The sequence below is a fragment of the Girardinichthys multiradiatus genome, chromosome 15, assembly GCF_021462225.1.
Source record: "Girardinichthys multiradiatus isolate DD_20200921_A chromosome 15, DD_fGirMul_XY1, whole genome shotgun sequence".
NCBI classification, from domain to species: Eukaryota; Metazoa; Chordata; class Actinopteri; order Cyprinodontiformes; family Goodeidae; genus Girardinichthys; species Girardinichthys multiradiatus.
The window spans coordinates 24,429,827-24,450,427 of NC_061808.1; the positions used below are offsets into that span (position 1 = coordinate 24,429,827).

The 20,601-nt window shown below is 39.3% G+C and overlaps 1 protein-coding gene across 4 annotated transcripts in view; it reads left to right on the plus strand.

Moving 5' to 3' along the window:
- Positions 1-20,601, plus strand: part of LOC124881945 (MAM domain-containing glycosylphosphatidylinositol anchor protein 2-like) — a 309,655-nt gene that overhangs the window by 176,504 nt on the left and 112,550 nt on the right. For all 4 annotated transcript variants that reach the window (XM_047387943.1, XM_047387942.1, XM_047387944.1 and 1 more), the window contains 2 exons: positions 14,708-14,799; positions 14,901-15,138. In XM_047387943.1, the coding sequence (XP_047243899.1) occupies positions 14,708-14,799; positions 14,901-15,138 (330 nt within the window). The remainder of the gene's footprint in view (positions 1-14,707; positions 14,800-14,900; positions 15,139-20,601) is intronic.

Below are 20,601 nucleotides of genomic sequence, written 5' to 3' on the forward strand. Positions count from 1 at the left end.
CTCTTCAACATTGCGTGGCGGTCGGGGACAGTGCCTCTGGACTGGCAGACTGGAGTGGTGGTCTCCCTTCATAAGAAGTGTGACCGGAGGGTGTGTTCCAACTACAGGGGGATCACACTCCTCGGCCTCCCTGGTAAGACCTACACCAGGGTATTGGAGAGGAGAGTCTGGCCGATAGTCGAACCTCGGAGGAGGAGGAGCAGTGTAGTTTTCGTCCCGGCCTTGGAACACTGGACCAGCTCTATACCCTCTACGGGGTACTCGAGGGTTCATGGGAGTTTGCCCAACTGGTCCACATGTGTTTTGTGGACCTGGACCTGGAGAAAGCGTTCAATTGTGTCCCTCGTGATGCCCTGTGGTGGGTGCTCCAGGAGTATGGAGTCGGGGGCCCTTTATTAGGGGCCATCCAGTCTCTGTACAAGCGGAGCAGGAGTTTGGTCCGCATTGCCGGCACTAAGTCAGACCTGTTCCCGGTGCATGTTGGACTCCGGCAGGGCTGCCCTCTGTCACTGGTCCTGTTCATAACTTTTATGGACAGGATTTCTAGGCACAGCCAAGGGCCAGAGGGTGTCAGGTTTGGAGACCAGTGGATTTCGTCTCTTCTTTTTGCAGATGACGTGGTCCTGCTGGCACCCTCTAGCCAAGACCTACAGCATGCGCTGGGGCGGGGATGAAGATCAACTCCTACGAGTCCGGGGCCATGGTTCTCGACCGGAAAAGGATGGCTTGTCCTCTTCAGGTTGGAGGGGAGTTCCTGCCTCAAGTGGAGGAGTTCAAGTATCTCGGGGTCTTGTTCACGAGTGAGGGAAGAATGGAGCGGGAGATCGACAGACGGATCGGTGCAGCTGCCACAGTAATGGGGGCACTGTGCCGGTCTGTTGTGGTGAAGAGAGAGGTGAGCCAAAAAGCGAAGCTCTCAATTTACAGATCGGTCTACGTTCCTACCCTCACCTATGGCCATGAACTTTGGGTCATCCCAGGGAGATGTATCTGGGAGATCCCAGATACAAGCGGATACATGTGAACATGTGCTTGTAAACTAAATAAACCGAAAGAAAAGAATGTACTGTATGTGAATGCCAGTGAAGCACCAGTGATGTGCAAGTGGAATAAATATGTGCTTTATGTTGGTGTGTTCCTATGATTACTTAAAATGTTAAAGCTGTAAGCACATGTTCACATGGACGGTCATCATCCAGTGCTCATGAGCTGATATGCCCCATGTGTACATAAAATCTAATCATTCAGCTCTGCTGGGCACAGTTCAATTTGCATGTTTAGCAGGGTCACCCTGTGGCCTCATCGTTGCTTATCTCAGCTGGTTACGCTCCTCTCTGGTCCTTGAGAAGCCCCAGCAAACTGCTGTTGCCAAAGGGGCCTGTGTATGTGGAAACACACATCTCTCCCCAGCAGATGGTAGCTTCTCTGGCCATACTGTTGGACCAGCCATTGTGCCTTCCAGGCCTTGGCCATCTCCACAGCCAGCCCAGCAGGCCCTTGGCATCACATCACCCTGCTGACGGGATCTTTTCTACGGATTAAGGGTCTGCAACACGTCTTCAAATACAGTTCACTACCCTGCTTCTCTCTGTCAGCCTATTCTTCATCGGTTTTTAAGATATCTGCAGCAAAAATGCTGTGCATTGGTTGTTCCTTTCTTTTCTGGTGTCATATCACATCTAACCAGGCTAAAGTGAAATGAAAAACTAATTAACTGACAGAATCAGCTATAGATGGTGTTGAAATGGGCGGGTGGTTTGATGTTTGTTTTTATGTCTTCCTGCAAGCACACACCACCAAGTATGTGCTTGTGCTTGCCATCATTTTGGAAAGCAGTAAAATTTCCCTCGATGTGATGAGATAAAATGAGGTGTGGTTTAGCTATCAAAGATGGAAAATCAAACGCTACAGCGCTGTCATCAGATTTCTCCGACTGAGGAGTTTCTTACAAAGGCAGGTATGCAGCTTCTACACCGAAGCCAGCTATCATTTCCACCTGCTAATGCAAGCACAGCTATTTGCACACACCCACACATGTTCAGACTAACACTGATATAATGAGGATTGATTTGAATCTTGTGATTCTTCCAGGAACAACAAAAACACAACCATTTTGTGTAACCATGTAACTTATAGAGTCGATGTCTAGATTTTATGAACAAAAACAAATATGTTAATCTCCTGTCCTGCTGCTCTACAGACCATTTGTGGAGTTTAGATGTGCATGTGTGTTTTCCTGTATTTAATTTACAAAACCAAAGGTTGGTAGTAGCATTAATGTTTTTTCCTCCCAAACAAAGAATACACATACTGTACATGAATGATTGTGATACTGTAAAGGTACTGAGGCATGGGGGGCATGTAGTAGCTAGTGTGAGAACTGTTGTTTGAAAATGAAGAGGAAAATGAAAGGTGGATGGATGGCTGCACAAATATGTCAGTGTGCATGAATGTCCTGTATTTTGATCAATTTTGCTGCCGTGACGTTCCTGCAGTGTACAGTATGTTGCCTGCTTAAAACAACAAATGAAAGAATTGATGGGTATACATAAGGATAATCAGTCAGAGCAAATGTGGAATGAGGTGTATTTAAGTGAAGAAGTGAGACCGACATCTAAAACTTGTATACATACTCGTATTTGTAAGTTACAACCCTTTTTTTCATTACCTGGATACATGTGTTTCCATCATTGTCTGTATGTAAGAGCTCTTTTAACTCCCTGGGGTGCTATTGTAATCCTGTCCTGTGACACAAGCTCTCTGAAAAAGACCTCAGCAGGGGGTTTTCTTTGTATGATTATCAGTGCTTTTCATGCAAAGGACAACCATTATTCCCAAAGGCTATTAAAGCTATGGCGGATTCAAAAGGCTTTCTAGAGGCAAAAAGCCTTTTAGTTTACAGTAGAAGAGGGAAACAGGAGCACTGTATTAAGTATGGAAATGATCAAGCAGACTACCTTGAATGATATTCGCATCACGGTTGAACTGCATGCAACCTTTCAGGCAAAAGCGGAAAAAAAGGAAACATATAGTGCAAGTGTGAACAAAAACAGCCCCTATATTACCACTACTGTGAAGACTATGTAGTGGGTGTTGTACTCTTTTGAATGCATTCGCGATCACGATTCAATGACAAGAAGTTCGGATGAGGGGTAAAAGAAAACTAGAAATTCATCAGTAATAGATGCTGGATTTGTTTGGGGTTGCATAACTTTGTGACCTTATTTTCCCCACAATGCTAAAATTATACTAATCACAGAGCAAAAAGACATGCTACACTGTAAACAAGACTTTACAGTCAGTTCAGGAGCAGTGTCTTAATGTTGGTAAAGAATAACTCCATTAGATGTAGGCTATCTAACAACACATTAAACACATTCTAAGGTTATAAAATAATCCTTAAAATAACCCATAAAGACCAGAGTTGCTGAAGAAATAGAAGACTAACAATGAAACTTGAACAACCTAATGTTTGACTTTTACTGAAAGAGTCTCCTTGTTCTTGGGTCTTGAAACAAAAAAAGTATACTGCACCTGATTTCTATTGAGGAACTATAACATAATAAAATATTAGAACAGCAGTCAAAGCAATTTTTTTCATGCCCTTCTGGTGTTAGTGGGTATTAATGATATTATATTTTATATAAGTAATTTGTTTTTTAAATCCAAATTTTTAAATCGTCTTTAACAGCTTTTTTGAGATTAACGTGGTTAGCATAAATAACTATGAACAGCAGTTTTGTGGTCAATTGTTCTAGTGTATTTTTAATACTTTTATAAAGCTATAAAGCTGCTTATACAAATGTCAGCCAATCCCTACTACTCTGGTAGTTCTTTTATTATGCTGTCATATATTTATAGCATTCAAAAAATTATTTTCTGGTGTTCTTGCTGTGAGCAATAATTTATTATTTATATTTCAATTGTTGTTTACTTTAACTCTGAGATAGACTGCCACATGTCTAAATGAGCATGTTCCAGAAAAGAACAGAGCACCTTTACTCAAATATGTACAGCGTGCCCCTGTAGAACATAGTTTATTTTTAAATAGCATCTTATAACTTTTGTTCTTCCTTTTCATTTTAAGCAACTCACTGATACTAAGCATAAACTGTATTTTCTTTAGTAATAGCTCCAACAACTCAAAGTGCTGTTACTGCAAGCTGGTGGCACTCAGGTATGGTGCGTTTACTGACCGGAAAAAGAAAAGATCAGAAATGAGTTTCTAGATGGCCAATAAACTGGCCGACTTGACAATTTGTACATCTTGTCGTTTATTTGTCATCTACCTTAAACACCTATATGTTAGAGCAGTGATTCCCAACCAAGGCAGTCCATGCTTGTAAAGGGGGTGTAGTTGTCAGTATGTTTTTGGAAATACAGTAGAGATCTATAAAATAAGAACACCATATATAGTAATCATAAATGTAGATCAAACTTAGACAGCATCACATGCTCCTTTTACACATAAAGCCACGTTTTCCACTGTGTTTATAAAATTGGATTAACTGGAACAGTTAAGCAAACAAAACTGCATAGTGTGCACTGTATTAAATAAATTTTTTATTAAAACCTTTTGTCATCAGAAGGTGACGCAGTGAGCACATAAAAGCAAAACTCACCAGTGATGAACTTGGCTATTTTTAGGCCGATTTAGAGGGAGAGAAAAATTATCTACTCAGTTGGATCGATTTGAGATTATGCTCTCAATCTTGAATACATGCATGTCAGACAGTTCAGATCTTTGTCACAATAAAATCAAACCTCTAACTTTTGCTACATTCTAAGATTTTATCCCTGGACAAAGGTATAATAAACAAAAGTGGCTGTTACTTTTTAAGTGAAAAGTATTTGGACTGATAAAGAAATAATACATTAGTGAGGCAGTGGCTTTTAGATATGTAATAACACCGAGATGATTAAAAGGAACAATTAAACTTTAATTGCATCATGTAGTTCTTTTACACATACAGTATATTGACCTTTGTGCTTATAAAATTTAAACCATTTAAAACATTTTATGTAAGTACATTGTGTTTGAGTTTTTTATTTAAACTGGCAGATATTTTACCCTGAATCAAACATTATGGTCAAGCTGCAGAGAATAGTAATAAAAATATGTTGTGTGTGTCTTTCAGGAAAGGATATTAACAAAAACTGAAGTTTAAGAATTCTTCTTATTGTCACAATGAAAGCAAGTCTGTATTGTGTGTTAAAACTTGAAATCTGAACCCTGCACATAGGTCTGTAACAAAAAGACAGCAATTACGCTATTGAGGAAAAGAAAGTATAAGATTACCAATACAGATGTGATTAATTGGCAAGGTTTCATCTTTAGCATTTACACACATCACTGCACACAAAAGTACCTGCAGGTGCAGGTATGTGCAACATGTGTGTGCAAAAGCACATTAGCATTTCAGTGGAGGCAGGCACAGAATTTTTGGTGTTGCTAGTAGGAGTGTTCCCACTAAAAGATGTTGGGAACCACTGGGTTAGAGGAAGCATATTATTACTGGCCTTCATGTGTTCATGTATCATTACACACCATGAAGGATGGCAAATTGCAACGTGTAACATGACTCAGTGGTACGGGTGTTATTACTGGTCACAGCTGCAAAGTGTCACATTTTTAACAGTAAAACGCTAAACGTTTATTAAATTCACACAGCTTGACAAAATTATGCTTAATTTCTTTCGGAACAATGTAAACAACATGAAAAACAACAAAAAAAATCTGATATTACTTGCAATTGTCTTACACGTCATGAATCACATCCAGGTCAGAGTCACATATTATTAGTCTGTATCATTGTTTCAACAATGTGCAAGAACGTTAAAATTCACCAAATCAGTAAGGTATAATGAGCTCTTACCTTTATTAGTAACTAAACCCAGAGCAGTGTTGGGTTAACTGCACCTTTAGGTTTTATGTTCCAGCTAGCTTAACATGTTCTCGATGTGTCTGAATGGAGCTAATCCCCAGCATTTCCTCAACAAAAGACTTGTCAGCTTACTATGTACATTGCTGTCAGAAATCCTAACACAGAATTTGCAGTCGTAAATGCACACAGTTGTATCACAAAATCCACTGGTAGCACCCTGATCCTTGCTTCACATGTAAGAAGATGATTTAAGCTTTGACAATAACAAAAAAGGAACTTCTTAGAAAACAGTTTAGAAGCAAAGCTGCTAAGTAACCCTGCTGTTGCTCTCTGACAGATTAATTGTGGAAGTGTTCATGCCTCATATCTATGGAAACAGGATGGATTTACATACAGTCAGCATATGTTTATCTACAGGTGTGTAAATTTAGATTTCACAAACAAAATATATAGCTCTTGTTAGCTATTATTTATGATGTTGTGGAAATTGTGTAACAGTAGTCAGAGACAGCTTACCTTCAAAGCAAATGGGAAAGTTCTGTTTTCAACCAGAGTCCTTATTAAATATTCATATGACTTGCCATATTAGGAATGAGAGGAGTGACAACTCACCAATAAAGTCTCCTAACTGTGCACTGGCCCTTCTCATCTATTCTGCAAATTCTCTCATATAAAAGGAAAAACAAAACTTCACCTTTTTAGTATTTCCTGTGCATAAGTGAACAGGCAGCATTTTAGTCTTTGCATAAGACCAGAAATATTTACTACAACCAGGTGAAGTAATGCCCGTTTATCTCTTGTTATACACAAGTATAGTCGATTTACAGGAATATCTACTTGCAATTCATTATTTATGCTGAACTAAAATTGCAGGAAAGGATTTTCGGCAATGTGGCGAACACAAGGAGGAATTCTTAAATATGCATGAGTGCAGTGCTGCTGTATGCGGAAATGAGGGAGGCTGATTCACTTCTAGGATATTCTGCACAAAGTAGGAAACAAGATTGGCGTCATTAAGATGTAAACAGAGATCTCTGCTTTAAGTTAAGATGCAAGTAAATTTTAATTGCATTTATTTGCATGCAATTTAGCAATATGATTTTCACTTTTTAAAAAACAAACCTCCACACATGGAGAACATAATACATTTACTACTGTCTTGTACCTGGCTGCCTTTTTACAGTGACCAATAATCTCTTTTTCACCAAAAATGTTTTTCCAATATTTACTAAAACAGAGCAAAGGCAACAGAGTTGGACACTCCAAACAGTCATGTTTTTTTGAGTATGGAAGGAAGCTGGAGTACCCAGGAGGAACCAACACATGCATGGGGAGAACATGCAAACTCCATGGAGAAAGATTGAGGGGCAGGGTCGGAACCCAGGCCTTTCTTGCTGCAAGGCAACAGTGCTACCAACTGCTCCACCATGCAGCCTAGTCCTTGATTGTAATTTGTGAATCCTTTAAAAAAACTAGATATAAACCAGAGACCACGCTTAGTATTCACGCTATGCCTTAATAGGCTGCATTTTTAAATGCAAACAGGAACAGTTTTTTTATTTCAGCATTTCAGTTTCTGATTTGCACACACAAACAATCAATAAATCTGACTGAAAAACACACAGTGCATTTTAAATTGTAAACCAATGAGTATGCCTCTGGCTGTAGAGATAATAAATCATGTCAGTCATAATAAATTTAGCAGACATGATATGGATGCTATTTACAAACAAACTGATTAAAAGGGGTAAAAAAAAGATTCGATCCACAGCTTTTTTTTTTTTTTTTTTTTTGCAGACAAGTGTCAACTGCATGTTGTGCTAATTTCTTCAAAATTACAGATACAATTTATAAAAACCTCATACAAACTGCACAATAGCATCAAATCTGTCAACAAGAGAAAAAGTAAATCCATTTTAACTTATCCGTGATGCTTTGTCTTTCAAAAGGATATATCTTTGTTTGTCTCATTGTACCATTTCATTATTTATTTAGATTTTAATAATTAGAACCCTTTCTATTATATTTCATAAAATTGTCCAGTCTAGAATCAAGCATCCAAACATTTAGGTATTTGTTCTGTTATATTACATACAAGTGACTCATTTTGTCCCAACCAGTGTTTCTGGAGGATTGCTTTAATATGTTGCTTCAGCATAAGTTACCTGGGTTCAGAAAGCTATATTGTTCTGACCTATACCCCACCTAAAATGTGCAAAGCTTTATAATGTATTTCTAAAGATATATATGGATCGATTCATTAAGCTGCAGTCTTCAATTAACACATGGCTTGCTCCTGCTCACAATGTTTTTATATTCAGCAGTTTGCTGTAGTTGTAGACTAATGGATGGTAGAATGTTTCCTACCTGTTTTAATTTGAGTTGTTGCTAAGTTGCTAATAAATAACACATCTCAGTGATGCCCTAGTTAATAATGTGCTGACACAATTAACAGAAAGTTGTTTTCATGCTACAAAGACTTATCACTTGGCTTTAAAAGTTCTAAAATTGAATGACTAGTTGTAACTGCACTCCACCAAGCTCACCTCCATACCTACCCCTGTCTGGGTACTTTTTAGCTTGCTGGCTAACATTATGGGTTCAGCCAATATGAATCACAAATAGAACACCCAATCAGGTACTCTGATGTGTCAGTCAGTCATTTTCTACCACTTATTCCATAGTGGGTCATGGGGGAACTGGTGCCTATCTCCAGCAGTCTATGGGCGAGAGGCAGGGTATGCCCTGGACAGGTCACCAGTCCATCGCAGGGCAACACACAAACAACCATGCACACACTCATACACCTAAGGGCAATTTAGAGTGACCAATTAACCTGACAGGCATGTCTTTGGACTGTGGGAGGAAGCCGGAGTACCCGGTGAGAACCCACGCATGCACAGGGAGAACATTCAAACTCCATGCAGAAAGACCCCCGGTCGGGAATCGAACCCAGGACCTTCTTGCTGCAAGGCAACAGTGCTACCAACTGTGCCACCGTGCACTCTGATGTGGTCATTTAAAAATGACCTGATTTGATTTTTTTTATTTTGGTGTCAGGTACTTCATGTTTGTTTGTTGACTACTGAAGTAGACCTTTATTCAAAACACCCCCCTACCACCACCAACCTCAGGCCTTATACATTCAGAATACCTGTTCCGCTACTAGAGAAATATGCAGATCATTATAAAATCTCAGCGTAAAACACAACTATTTATTTAGAGACATAAAAGATAGTGTCAAAAAATGGTGTCAAATACACTCCAAAGGGAATGAGAAAGTTACAATAAATTGATGCTTTTCACTGGTTAAAAAGGCACTTGAGATTACAAGTGTGTGGCATCAAGAACAAATTAGTAGTAGTAATTAGTAATTACTGCTAAAGCAATTATGCTCCAGCTTAATAGAACCGAAATGATTTCTCGACATAATTTAGTTTTTAACTTAGAACAGACAAATGAACTGCATATAATGAAATCAGCTCAAACATCCATACTTAATTGTTTCGATGTTAACTGGTGAACACTGCCCTTTTTTAAATAAAATAAATAAATAATAATACATTTAAAAAAAATTTTATGTAGGAACTAATTTGTTAGTAAATTGACATTTTGTCAAAGGTATAAATGACTTACCTTGAGGGTGTAACCTGGCACATTACTAGCTAGACTACATTAGCTTAAATTGTTTTTTGAATCTGATCCCTAACTGGACATCATCCAAAACCTTGCAAGGAAAGCAACATAGATTTAGTAGCTCCTTTGTTCAAACTCAGACTTACAAAAGAGAAAGGGGAACGTACATGTTTGGCTCTTTATATGGGTAAACCCACGTTCAATGTATAATAAAATAGCACAAGTAGCAGAAAAAAAAAATCCACTTTTAAAAATGCAAATAGATGTTGTTCATTTTAAAGGATTTTTTAGGGCTGGTTGTGTGACTGTGAAACAGCTATTTGTATCTAATTCTTTCTTATGATGCGGCCACTAACTCTTCTTAACTTGTCACTGAGATACAAACGCCTTTCCAAACTGTCAAGCTGTACAGCTATGCCTGAATAACGAGAGTGCAACTCTTCGTGAGGATATTTTCTTCCTTTGACACACATTGTAGTAGAAAAGATGCGCTTCCTTCCAGACCTGCCTATTTAATGCCTTTCACTATGGACTTTGTCTTGTCTCATTAACCTTGTGCTATGTATGTTTGCTTTAGGCAAATTGGAATCTATGTTTTGGCTATACACAGTGTTGCACAACTTATCCCAAATGGGAGATGAATGTCGGTTTGGTGGTAATAAGATTTATTTTGTTTCCATAAAGGTCACGTATATGTGTTACACAGTGTATTATACCAAATGACACATTTTCCATGCCAGGACCATTGAATTATATACATCTATGTTGAAAAGCAAGAGATGACAGTGTAAAAGCAGATCGGGGGAAAAGAATGAAAATAAATGTATTGGGGTTTAGGGAGTGTTGACATGATTGCAATGTTTGTATCTGCCATGCATCAGAAATAGGATTCTCTGCCTGCCGATGCTGATTTCAAAAGTGAGAAGGAGGATCATGTCAAAGAGGCGCATGTCGCTCATCTCTCCGTCAGTGTGCAGTTTGGCAGGCATCACAATGTGTTTTGCACATTGAATTTCCTGTGTTTAAATCTGACACAGGGGTTTTGTTTTTGTTTTCCCTTTACCAAACTGAATTTGATAATGTCACTTGGGAATTGCTAGATGAAAAGATTTCCATGGTGCCATCAGCTTTTGTTTTTTTTTATTTTTTTTTAGCAGGAGATGCAAGATTTGGAAGCAAACCAAATTTGACTAAAACTGTTGGATATCATGTTAGCTATTTTTCTGACTTTATTTTCTCTCTGTGTGTATTTGTAAATCTTAGTAGCGCAGAATCCTTTAGTATAGAACAATGTTAAAGGTGGTTTATAGGTTTAATACTTAAAACAAGGCATCAATCTTTTTGAGACTCTAGATTCACAAAAGAATAAACTCAAAACTGTTTCTTTTTTAGGATTTACCAAGGTGTTTTAAGTATTGTAGTCTACATATCTCTTCAATTAAAATGTTTCATTAAAATCTTTTTTTTTTCCAAGCGAGACCAGGCCACAGAGAAACTAAAACATAAAATAAATGAAATACAAAGCAGTGAACAGCCAAACCATATTAAAAGCAGACAAGCATGAACATTAAACAGTCACACTGACCGGGTGAACTCTTCTCTCATTCCATAATTGATTTAAACTTCCCCAGAGTAACCAGTTCTGACAATTTCAGGTCATTTCGTAAGTTATTACAGGAAAGAGACACAGCATATTTAAAAACATTTTTTCTTTATTCTGTTCTGCTTTTGAGAAGATTCATAAAATACTTTGACTGTGCAGGTCATACTGTGTGCTATGTTTATACATATAAACACTAAGATAAGAAGTTAACCCAATCAGTGATTTCCAGATGAAAAGCAACTAATGGGAAAGTTTGCAGGCATACAAGTCTTGCTGTTTAGTAGGAGTATATGGAAAATGGTGATATATACAAAGATTTCCATAAATGCAAATTATAATGGCAGAAAATATCCAGCCTCTTTATGTATTTGATTCTACTTTTACAAAGAGCATATCCAAAAAGGCAAAAAGGTGGCAAAATCCAGGTGTTTCCTGCTGTGAGAAAAAAACATTCTTCATAAAAAATTACTTGATGTAAGTTTCTGTTAACAGACAAGTTATTTAATTGGATTTACACTCACCGGCCACTTTACTAGGTACACCTGTCCAACTGCTCGTTAACGCAAATTTCTAATCAGCCAATCACATGGCAGCAACTCAATGCATTTAGGCATGTAGACATGGTCAAGACGATCTGCTGCAGTTCAAACTGAGCATCAGAATGGGGAAGAAAGGTGATTTAAGTGACTGAACGTGGCATGGTTGTTGGTGCCAGACGGGCTGGTCTGAAACTGCTGATCTACTGGGAATTTCCCGCACTACCATCTCGAGGGTTTACGGAGAATAGTCCAAAAAAGAGAAAATATCCAGTGAGCGGCAGTTCTGTTGGCGCACATGCCTTGTTGATGCCAGAGGTCAGAGGAGAATGGCGAGACTGGTTCGAGCTGATAGAAAGGCAACAGTAACTTAAATAACCACTTGTTACAACCAAGGCATGCAGAAGAGCATCTCTGAACGCACAATACGTCGAACCTTGAGACGGATGGGCTACAGCAGCAGAAGACCACACCGGGTCCCATTCCTGTCAGCTAAGAACAGGAGCTAAGGAGCTGCATTATATGCAGAACTGAGGCTACAATTCGCACAGGTTCACCAAAATTGGACAATAGAAGATTGGAAAAATGTTGCCTGATCTGATGAGTCTCGATTTCTGCTGCGACATTCGAATGGTAGGGTCGGAATTTGGTGTCAACAACATGAAAGCATGGATCCATCCTGCCTTGTATCAATGGTTCAGGCTGGTGGTGGTGGTATAATGGTGTGGGGGATATTATCTTGGCACACTTTGGGCCCCTTAGTACCAATTGAGCATCGTGTCAACGCCACAGCCTACCTGAGTATTGTTGCTGACCATGTCCATCCCTTTATGACCACAGTGTACCCATTTTCTGATGGTTACTTCCAGCAGGATAACGCGCCGTGTCATAAAGCACGAATCATCTCAGACTGGTTTCTTGAACATGACAATGAGTTCACTGAACTCAAATGACCTCCACAGTCACCAGATCTCAATCCAATAGAGAGCCTTTGGGATGTGGTGAAACGGGAGATTCGCAACATGGATGTGCAGCTGACAAATCTGCAGCATCTGTGTGATGCTATCATGTCAATATGGACCAATGTCTCTGAGGAATGTTTTCAGTACCTTGTTTAATCTATGCCACGAAGGATTAAGGCAGTTCTGAAGGCAAAAGGGGATCCAACCCGGTACTAGCAAGATGTACCTAATAAAGTGGCCAATAAATTAAATATTCTGATTAATATCGATGCCTAAATATTCCAAATTAAATATGTTACCATTTCAATGTTAGCCCCTTAAACAGTTTAGTTGTTAGAAGGATTAAATAAATTTTTGACATGTTACAGGTGCTTCTCAAAATATTAGCATATTGTGATAAAGTTCATTATTTTCCATAATGTCATGATGAAAATTTAACATTCATATATTTTAGATTCATTGCACACTAACTGAAATATTTCAGGTCTTTTATTGTCTTAATATGGATGATTTTGGCATACAGCTCATGAAAACCCAAAATTCCTATCTCACAAAATTAGCATATTTCATCCGACCAATAAAAGAAAATTGTTTTTAATACAAAAAACGTCAACCTTCAAATAATCATGTACAGTTATGCACTCAATACTTGGTCGGGAATCCTTTTGCAGAAATGTACTGCTTCAATGCGGCGTGGCATGGAGGCAATCAGCCTGTGGCACTGCTGAGGTCTTATGGAGGCCCAGGATGCTTCGATAGCGGCCTTTAGCTCATCCAGAGTGTTGGGTCTTGAGTCTCTCAACGTTCTCTTTACAATATCCCACAGATTCTCTATGGGGTTCAGGTCAGGAGAGTTGGCAGGCCAATTGAGCACAGTGATACCATGGTCAGTAAACCATTTACCAGTGGTTTTGGCACTGTGAGCAGGTGCCAGGTCGTGCTGAAAAATGAAATCTTCATCTCCATAAAGCTTTTCAGCAGATGGAAGCATGAAGTGCTCCAAAATCTCCTGATAGCTAGCTGCATTGACCCTGCCCTTGATAAAACACAGTGGACCAACACCAGCAGCTGACACGGCACCCCAGACCATCACTGACTGTGGGTACTTGACACTGGACTTCTGGCATTTTGGCATTTCCTTCTCCCCAGTCTTCCTCCAGACTCTGGCACCTTGATTTCCGAATGACATGCAGAATTTGTTTTCATCCGAAAAAAGTACTTTGGACCACTGAGCAACAGTCCAGTGCTGCTTCTCTGTAGCCCAGGTCAGGCGCTTCTGCCACTGTTTCTGGTTCAAAAGTGGCTTGACCTGGGGAATGCGGCACCTGTAGCCCATTTCCTGCACACGCCTGTGCACGGTGGCTCTGGATGTTTCTACTCCAGACTCAGTCCACTGCTTCCGCAGGTCCCCCAAGGTCTGGAATCGGCCCTTCTCCACAATCTTCCTCAGGGTCCGGTCACCTCTTCTCGTTGTGCAGCGTTTTCTGCCACACTTTTTCCTTCCCACAGACTTCCCACTGAGGTGCCTTGATACAGCACTCTGGGAACAGCCTATTTGTTCAGAAATGTCTTTCTGTGTCTTACCCTCTTGCTTGAGGGTGTCAATAGTGGCCTTCTGGACAGCAGTCAGGTCGGCAGTCTTACCCATGATTGGGGTTTTGAGTGATGAACCAGGCTGGGAGTTTTAAAGGCCTCAGGAATGTTTTGCAGGTGTTTAGAGTTAACTCGTTGATTCAGATGATTAGGTTCATAGCTCGTTTAGAGACCCTTTTAATGATATGCTAATTTTGTGAGATAGGAATTTTGGGTTTTCATGAGCTGTATGCCAAAATCATCCGTATTAAGACAATAAAAGACCTGAAATATTTCAGTTAGTGTGCAATGAATCTAAAACATATGAATGTTAAATTTTCATCATTACATTATGGAAAATAATGAACTTTATCACAATATGCTAATATTTTGAGAAGGACCTGTATAACAAGAAGAGACATAACTTACAGTAAATGTGTCTGGCTTTTGATCTCCAACACATGTGTGCAAATGTGGATACATTTCTAAACATAAATATTACTTCCTTCACAGCTTTGAAGAAGGGACGGTTCTGGATCACCCCTGACCCCTACCATAATGATGACAACATCCAGATTGGGCGTGAAGTCAAGATATCCTGTCAGGTGTGACAGAAAAGATGTGCTTATATATATTTTAGGAGAGAGAGAGAGATGCACACAAAAAGGTAAATTAGTTGTCCATTAATCTGAGCTTTATTTTTTAGGTGGAAGCAACACCCCCCGAGGAGCTGACATTTAGCTGGTTAAAGAACGGCCGTGCCCTTCGGAGTTCAGAGCGTATGGTCATCACTCAGACGGACCCCGACATCTCTCCCGGAACCACCAACCTGGACATCATAGACTTGAAGTTTACCGACTTTGGCACGTACACCTGTGTGGCTGCGCTGAAGGGTGGAGGCATTCCAGAGATCAGCATTGATGTCAACATTTCCTCCACAACTGGTGAGCCTCACACCCCTTTGTGTCAGTGGCACATTTAAAAACTTCCGCTATTCCATGTGACACCACACACGCACGCACACACACACACACACACACACACACACACACCCACGCACGCACACACACAAACACACACACACAGATGTCCTATAGCTCCTTTACTCATACACCCTGGCTTTATATAGTGACAGTGACTTTCATTTTAATGATGACTAAGTAGAACTAAAGGGGAGTCATGTAAAAGGTACTCTGGGTTGTCCTGGCTTGAAATTAGACAATGATGCATAAACATTTATCCTCACTGTCTGACAATAAATCAAATGTTTTAGTCAGTCAGTAATTTTCTACCGCTTATTCCATAGTGGGTCACGGGGGAGCTGGTGCCTATCTCCAGCAGTCTATGGGCGAGAGGCAGGGTACACCCTGAACAGGTCGCCAGTCCGTCACAGGGCAACACACAAACAACCATACACACTCATTCATACACCTAAGGGCAATTTAGATTGACCAATTAACCTAACAGGCATGTCTTTGGACTGTGGGAGGAAGCCGGAGTACCCGGTGAGAACCCACGCATGCACGGGGAGAACATGCAAACTCCATGCAGAAAGAGCCCCGGCCGGGAATCGAACCCAGGACCTTCTAGCTGCAAGGCAACAGTGCTACCAACTGCGCCACCGTGCAGCAAATGTTTTAGTTCAGTTACAATTGCTACAACTATTTATGTTTGCTAAAAGCCCATTTTATAATCAAAAGAGTTTTTTGAGATCTCTAAAACTTTCTTCTAAGTCAGAGATTTACATACATTTATTTAGTTATTGGTAGCATTGCCTTTTAATCTGTATGACTTGGGACATTCAACAAGCTTCTTTTACTGGTTTGTTGGAATTTTGGGCCATTTCTCCTGGCTGAACTGCTTTAAGTGAGTCAGGGTTTTAAACTGTTATAATTTCCCACACCTTTTAAGCTATGTCAACAAATTTTCTATGGGACCGAGTTCAATGCTTTGTGTTGATCACTCAAAAAACATTAAGTTTGTTGCCCCTAAGCAACTTTGTAACTAGTTTGGTTGTCTGCTTAGGATTATTGACCATTTGGAAGACACATTTGTGTCCACGTTTTAATTCCTGGCTGATGTCTTGGGATGTTGCTTCAATATTTCCACGTAATCTTCCTTCTTTATAATGTCATCTAAATTGCAAAATGCACCATGTTATCTTGCAGCAAAACATCCCCACATGATGCTGCTACCCCTGTACTTCACAGTTAAGATGGTGTGCTCAGACTCGCAACCTTTCCCCCTTTTAGGTTCCATCAGACCACAGGACATGTCTTGAATCATGAAGGAACTTTGTCCCTGAATGGATTTGCAAAGCTCTAATTGGACTTTGTTTGCATTTGGAGTGGTAGCTTCCAGCTCTCTGAGTGGCTTTTCAGCCCATGTTTGTACAGGACCTGTTTTACTGTGGATAATGACACTCCCATACCAACTTTAGCAATCTTTAAAAGGTTTTTCATTTTCCCCCAAACTAGTTAATCTCGAGGATGCAAAACCTGCCTCCTTTCTAAACGGTATGATGCTTGGACATTCCCAGTAAGGTTATACTTGCATGTAATTGTTTGAACAGATGAATTGCGGCACCTTCATACTGGAAATTGTACTCAAGGATGAATCGGACTTGTGAATGTCCACAAATTGTTAGTCCAATGTACTTTTGCCTTAAAAACATCCACAGTCATGTTGCCATTTATGTCAAGGTTGCAAACAAACCAGTGACCAGCATACAAAATCATGAAACCAGCATCTTGGCTTTTCCAGATTGTTAAAAAGGCATAGTAAGCTTTGTGTGTCTAAACTTATAACTTTGAGGAAAGTAATAAAAATTCTCACTTTTCTGGCATTTAGCAAATATAAATAATTGGTAAAATGCTAACTGACCTAAAACAGGAAGTTTCGCTTGATTTAATGTCAGACAGTGAGAAAAAAGAGGTCATGTGTCATTTTATACAATTTATGTAAATATTAAGTTTCAACTATGTTGAATCAAGCTAAAGTACCTTTAACAATTATTGGCACCCCTGGGAAAGATCTTTTAAAAACCCTTCAAATGAATGGTGTTTATGGAGACTTGGTGACTCCAAAATGCCTCTTTTTGCTGCAGTTCCACAACAGAGAGCTTTAGAGATGTGTGGTGACAACACAAACATTTGTTTATCCTTGTTTGTCACAGTTTCAGTTGTTTTAACTTTTCTTAATTATTTGTATCTATTTCCAATTAGCCATCACTTTGCTTATGATTATCAACACACAGCCTTACTTAAATACATGTTCTCTTGTCTTTTTCATTTTTAAGAGTGGCTCACAGAAATGGGCATCGTCCAGAAGCCAAGAATCACTAAATAAAAGTTTGTAGAAAATCTGATTAACTTAAATTATACATTGAAAAAATGCTTTACTTGTATTAGTTAATATGAATAGATTTTATGTAAAATAAATTGTTACATGGGCCTAGTGAAGCACTTTTTTCCCCCATGGAATAAATGTACTAAAAAGCTAGGTTGAAATTGGTTTAGTGTGAGATTATGCTACTGCAATAAAAGATAAACTTTTATGTTTTCTGAAAAGAAACTGACAATACTCTGGTGCCATCAGATGTCATATTTGTATATTTGTTGTGTTAGTTTTTTTTTTTTTACTTTGGATTAAAAATTATATTAAATTGTGCATAAAGGTTGAGATAACATAGTTACAATTTAATTGAGGTTGTGGAAAGAAAGACATTTTAAAAACCCCAAAAGTTGAACCCAAAAAACTAACCTTTCCTCAGGTGACTGTTGTGTAGGCACAAACCTGACTTCATCTGTCGGACAAATCAGACACCAAAGATCCATTCTCATTCTTTCAGGTTTGCTGCATTGACTGTCCCAACATACATATGTGAGGCATGTTAGCTACACAACACATGAGTCCGCCTCCTTCCAGGATCTGCATCTCTTTCAGTCATGGCATGTTGCACTGTTCCTAATACTAAAAAAGGTTTTACAAGAGCTTTTAACTGTGTTTCTCAGAGTCCCAACTGCTCTGCTACACCAGTCGTTGGCAAAGAATGCAAGGCGTAGGTGCTAAAATGGCAGGAGTATGAAATCCTGAAAATAATAACAGAGGGAGAAACAGTGCTGTCAAATGTCTTTTTTTAAATATTCAATCACAACCTTCCCTGTTATATTTATAAAAACTGCCTAATTGGCATCTGAAAATAACCTGACTTTATCAGAGGCTGACATTTAGAAAATTCAGGAAATTTAAAAATAACGATACTTTGTTGGAAAAATAAAGTAAGGAACGCAGAGTGGAAATAACTACTTTTAATGATAGAATAATGGTCCATTTTAAAATCCCCAGTGTCATGTCAGCCAGTAAATATCAAATAGGTATTCATGCTACACTTTGTTGCACACAGCCTCAACAGATATCATGTCTGGGAGTCTATGTCTCTCACCACGCTCCTCCCTGATTTTTCAGATTATCCGTTTGGGGGATTCCAAAAGTTGGTGCTGCTTCCGGCACAGTAGATATTCGCGCTTGCTTTGACTTTACTGGCATGTGTTTGGTACCGATAAGGAAGTCTGGGGTTTGTGATGCGACTTAGAAATGATTGGGTTCATAGGGAGCTCCTGTACCCCTTGTAGGCAAAACTCACATGTACACACATGGAAATACATTTGAGCACCCTTACCTTTATTCATTACCTTGCTTCTCTCTCACACCTCAGCTGCCACTCAATGAGTGAACATGAAAGCTGTGTCGACCTTGGGTGAATAATTACTGTTAGATAATCCTTTGATAATCCCTGTGCTATAAAACAGTGGGATCAATTGCATCTGCCAAGATTGTTTCCTCATTATCTTTTAAGTAGTACAGTCTCTTCTTTTGGAGTGCCTGAGCGATGCCAACACATTAGTACAGATCCTTTAATGTGCAGAAATAAAATAAAATAAAAACAATGCAGTTGTCTGACTGTAGAAACAACAAAGGAAATTACTGACTTTTTTATGATTGGATAAAATGAAAGGTTTCCTTTAGGCTTGGGTTTTGATTACTTCCCCCCATTCACTGTTCCAGTCGAATGTGGGGGGAAGGAGATAGTATGAAAGGGCTCCGTTGGCATAGAGATGCACCTGTCATCAGGAATTATATTGGGAATTTGGTTTCTGCTTGTTACGATTCCTGCTGCATTTACCTGAATGTGGGGAGGCTGTTTTCTTGAGAATGCCTGTTTCTGTCAGTCAGGCTGATGCCGTGAATCAGTGAAGTGTCTTTGCTGAGCAGCGCTCTGTTGCTGCTGTGTGCTAAAGTGCCTTGTGCCTCTGCTTTGCTATGCGCCTGCAGCCTGTTATGCGGTAAATAAGCCCTGTATTTGTTCCTCTGCCGGTTTTCCTGAAGGGAGAAAGCCAAGCTGCAATTAAAAGTCTTAATAAACGTGTTTAGAGGAGATTACACTGAAGATCTGCCAGGGTTTTGTGCTGGGAATGAGGTTGAAGCTCACTGGCTCTCTCGGTATTGGCTCCAGATTTTTGATTCCAAACCAGGGATCGGGCCTGACCATGGCCAATAAGAATATCAAGGGACACAGATTTTTATAACTTTTCCTTTTTGTCAAACAGTGCTATAATTTACTGTTGTGACAAACTCATTAAATAAGCAAGTTCTTATCTCAGCAGTGATCCCGGAGATTCCAAGGATAATGCATTTTTATGAGCGTGGTCTGAAACGAGGACACAGACATCCCCTCTGGAGATTGTCGAGATTAAAAAACCGCAAGACACAGATACAACTGAAAAGAGTTTAAGAACTTAAAACTCGCAATAAGGATCCAACAGAAAACACAAGTTACTTGTCACTAGCATACATGCATGCAATGACTCAATTTGTCTGGCATTTTCAGTTGTTGTGACTCAAAAGTTATTTCAAATCAGATTGGAAGCATTTGTCAAATTAAAATTGTAATACAGTGCGAAGTAGATTACATACAGATAGTTGAGGTTTAAAGCTAGTTTCAAACAAAGACTTTGGTGATAGCTGATGTTCTGATGACATTTATCGTTGTCACTCTATCTGAAGCTCCTCGTCAGTACAAAAGATGATCACAAAGTTAGTGAAGCTCTCTTCGTTTCACGTTTTCTCAATTAACGTCAGGCTCACACCTGAAATATTGCCACTACCCCGTGTTTCTTTCAACATCAAAAACACTCCAGTTAAATTGTTTAGATAATTATCTGCTTAGCTGATTAAAATGAGCAAGACTAACGAACACAAAAACAAGCCATTTTTCTGGCAGAATTTAGTTAATCAGAACCTTGTAGCAAGCCGACTCATTTCTGTCTAAATTCCTATTGACAGTTAAATTTTTCTGTGTGACTATGATTCATCATGAGCAGTCACCATCTGAGTGACCACTTCAG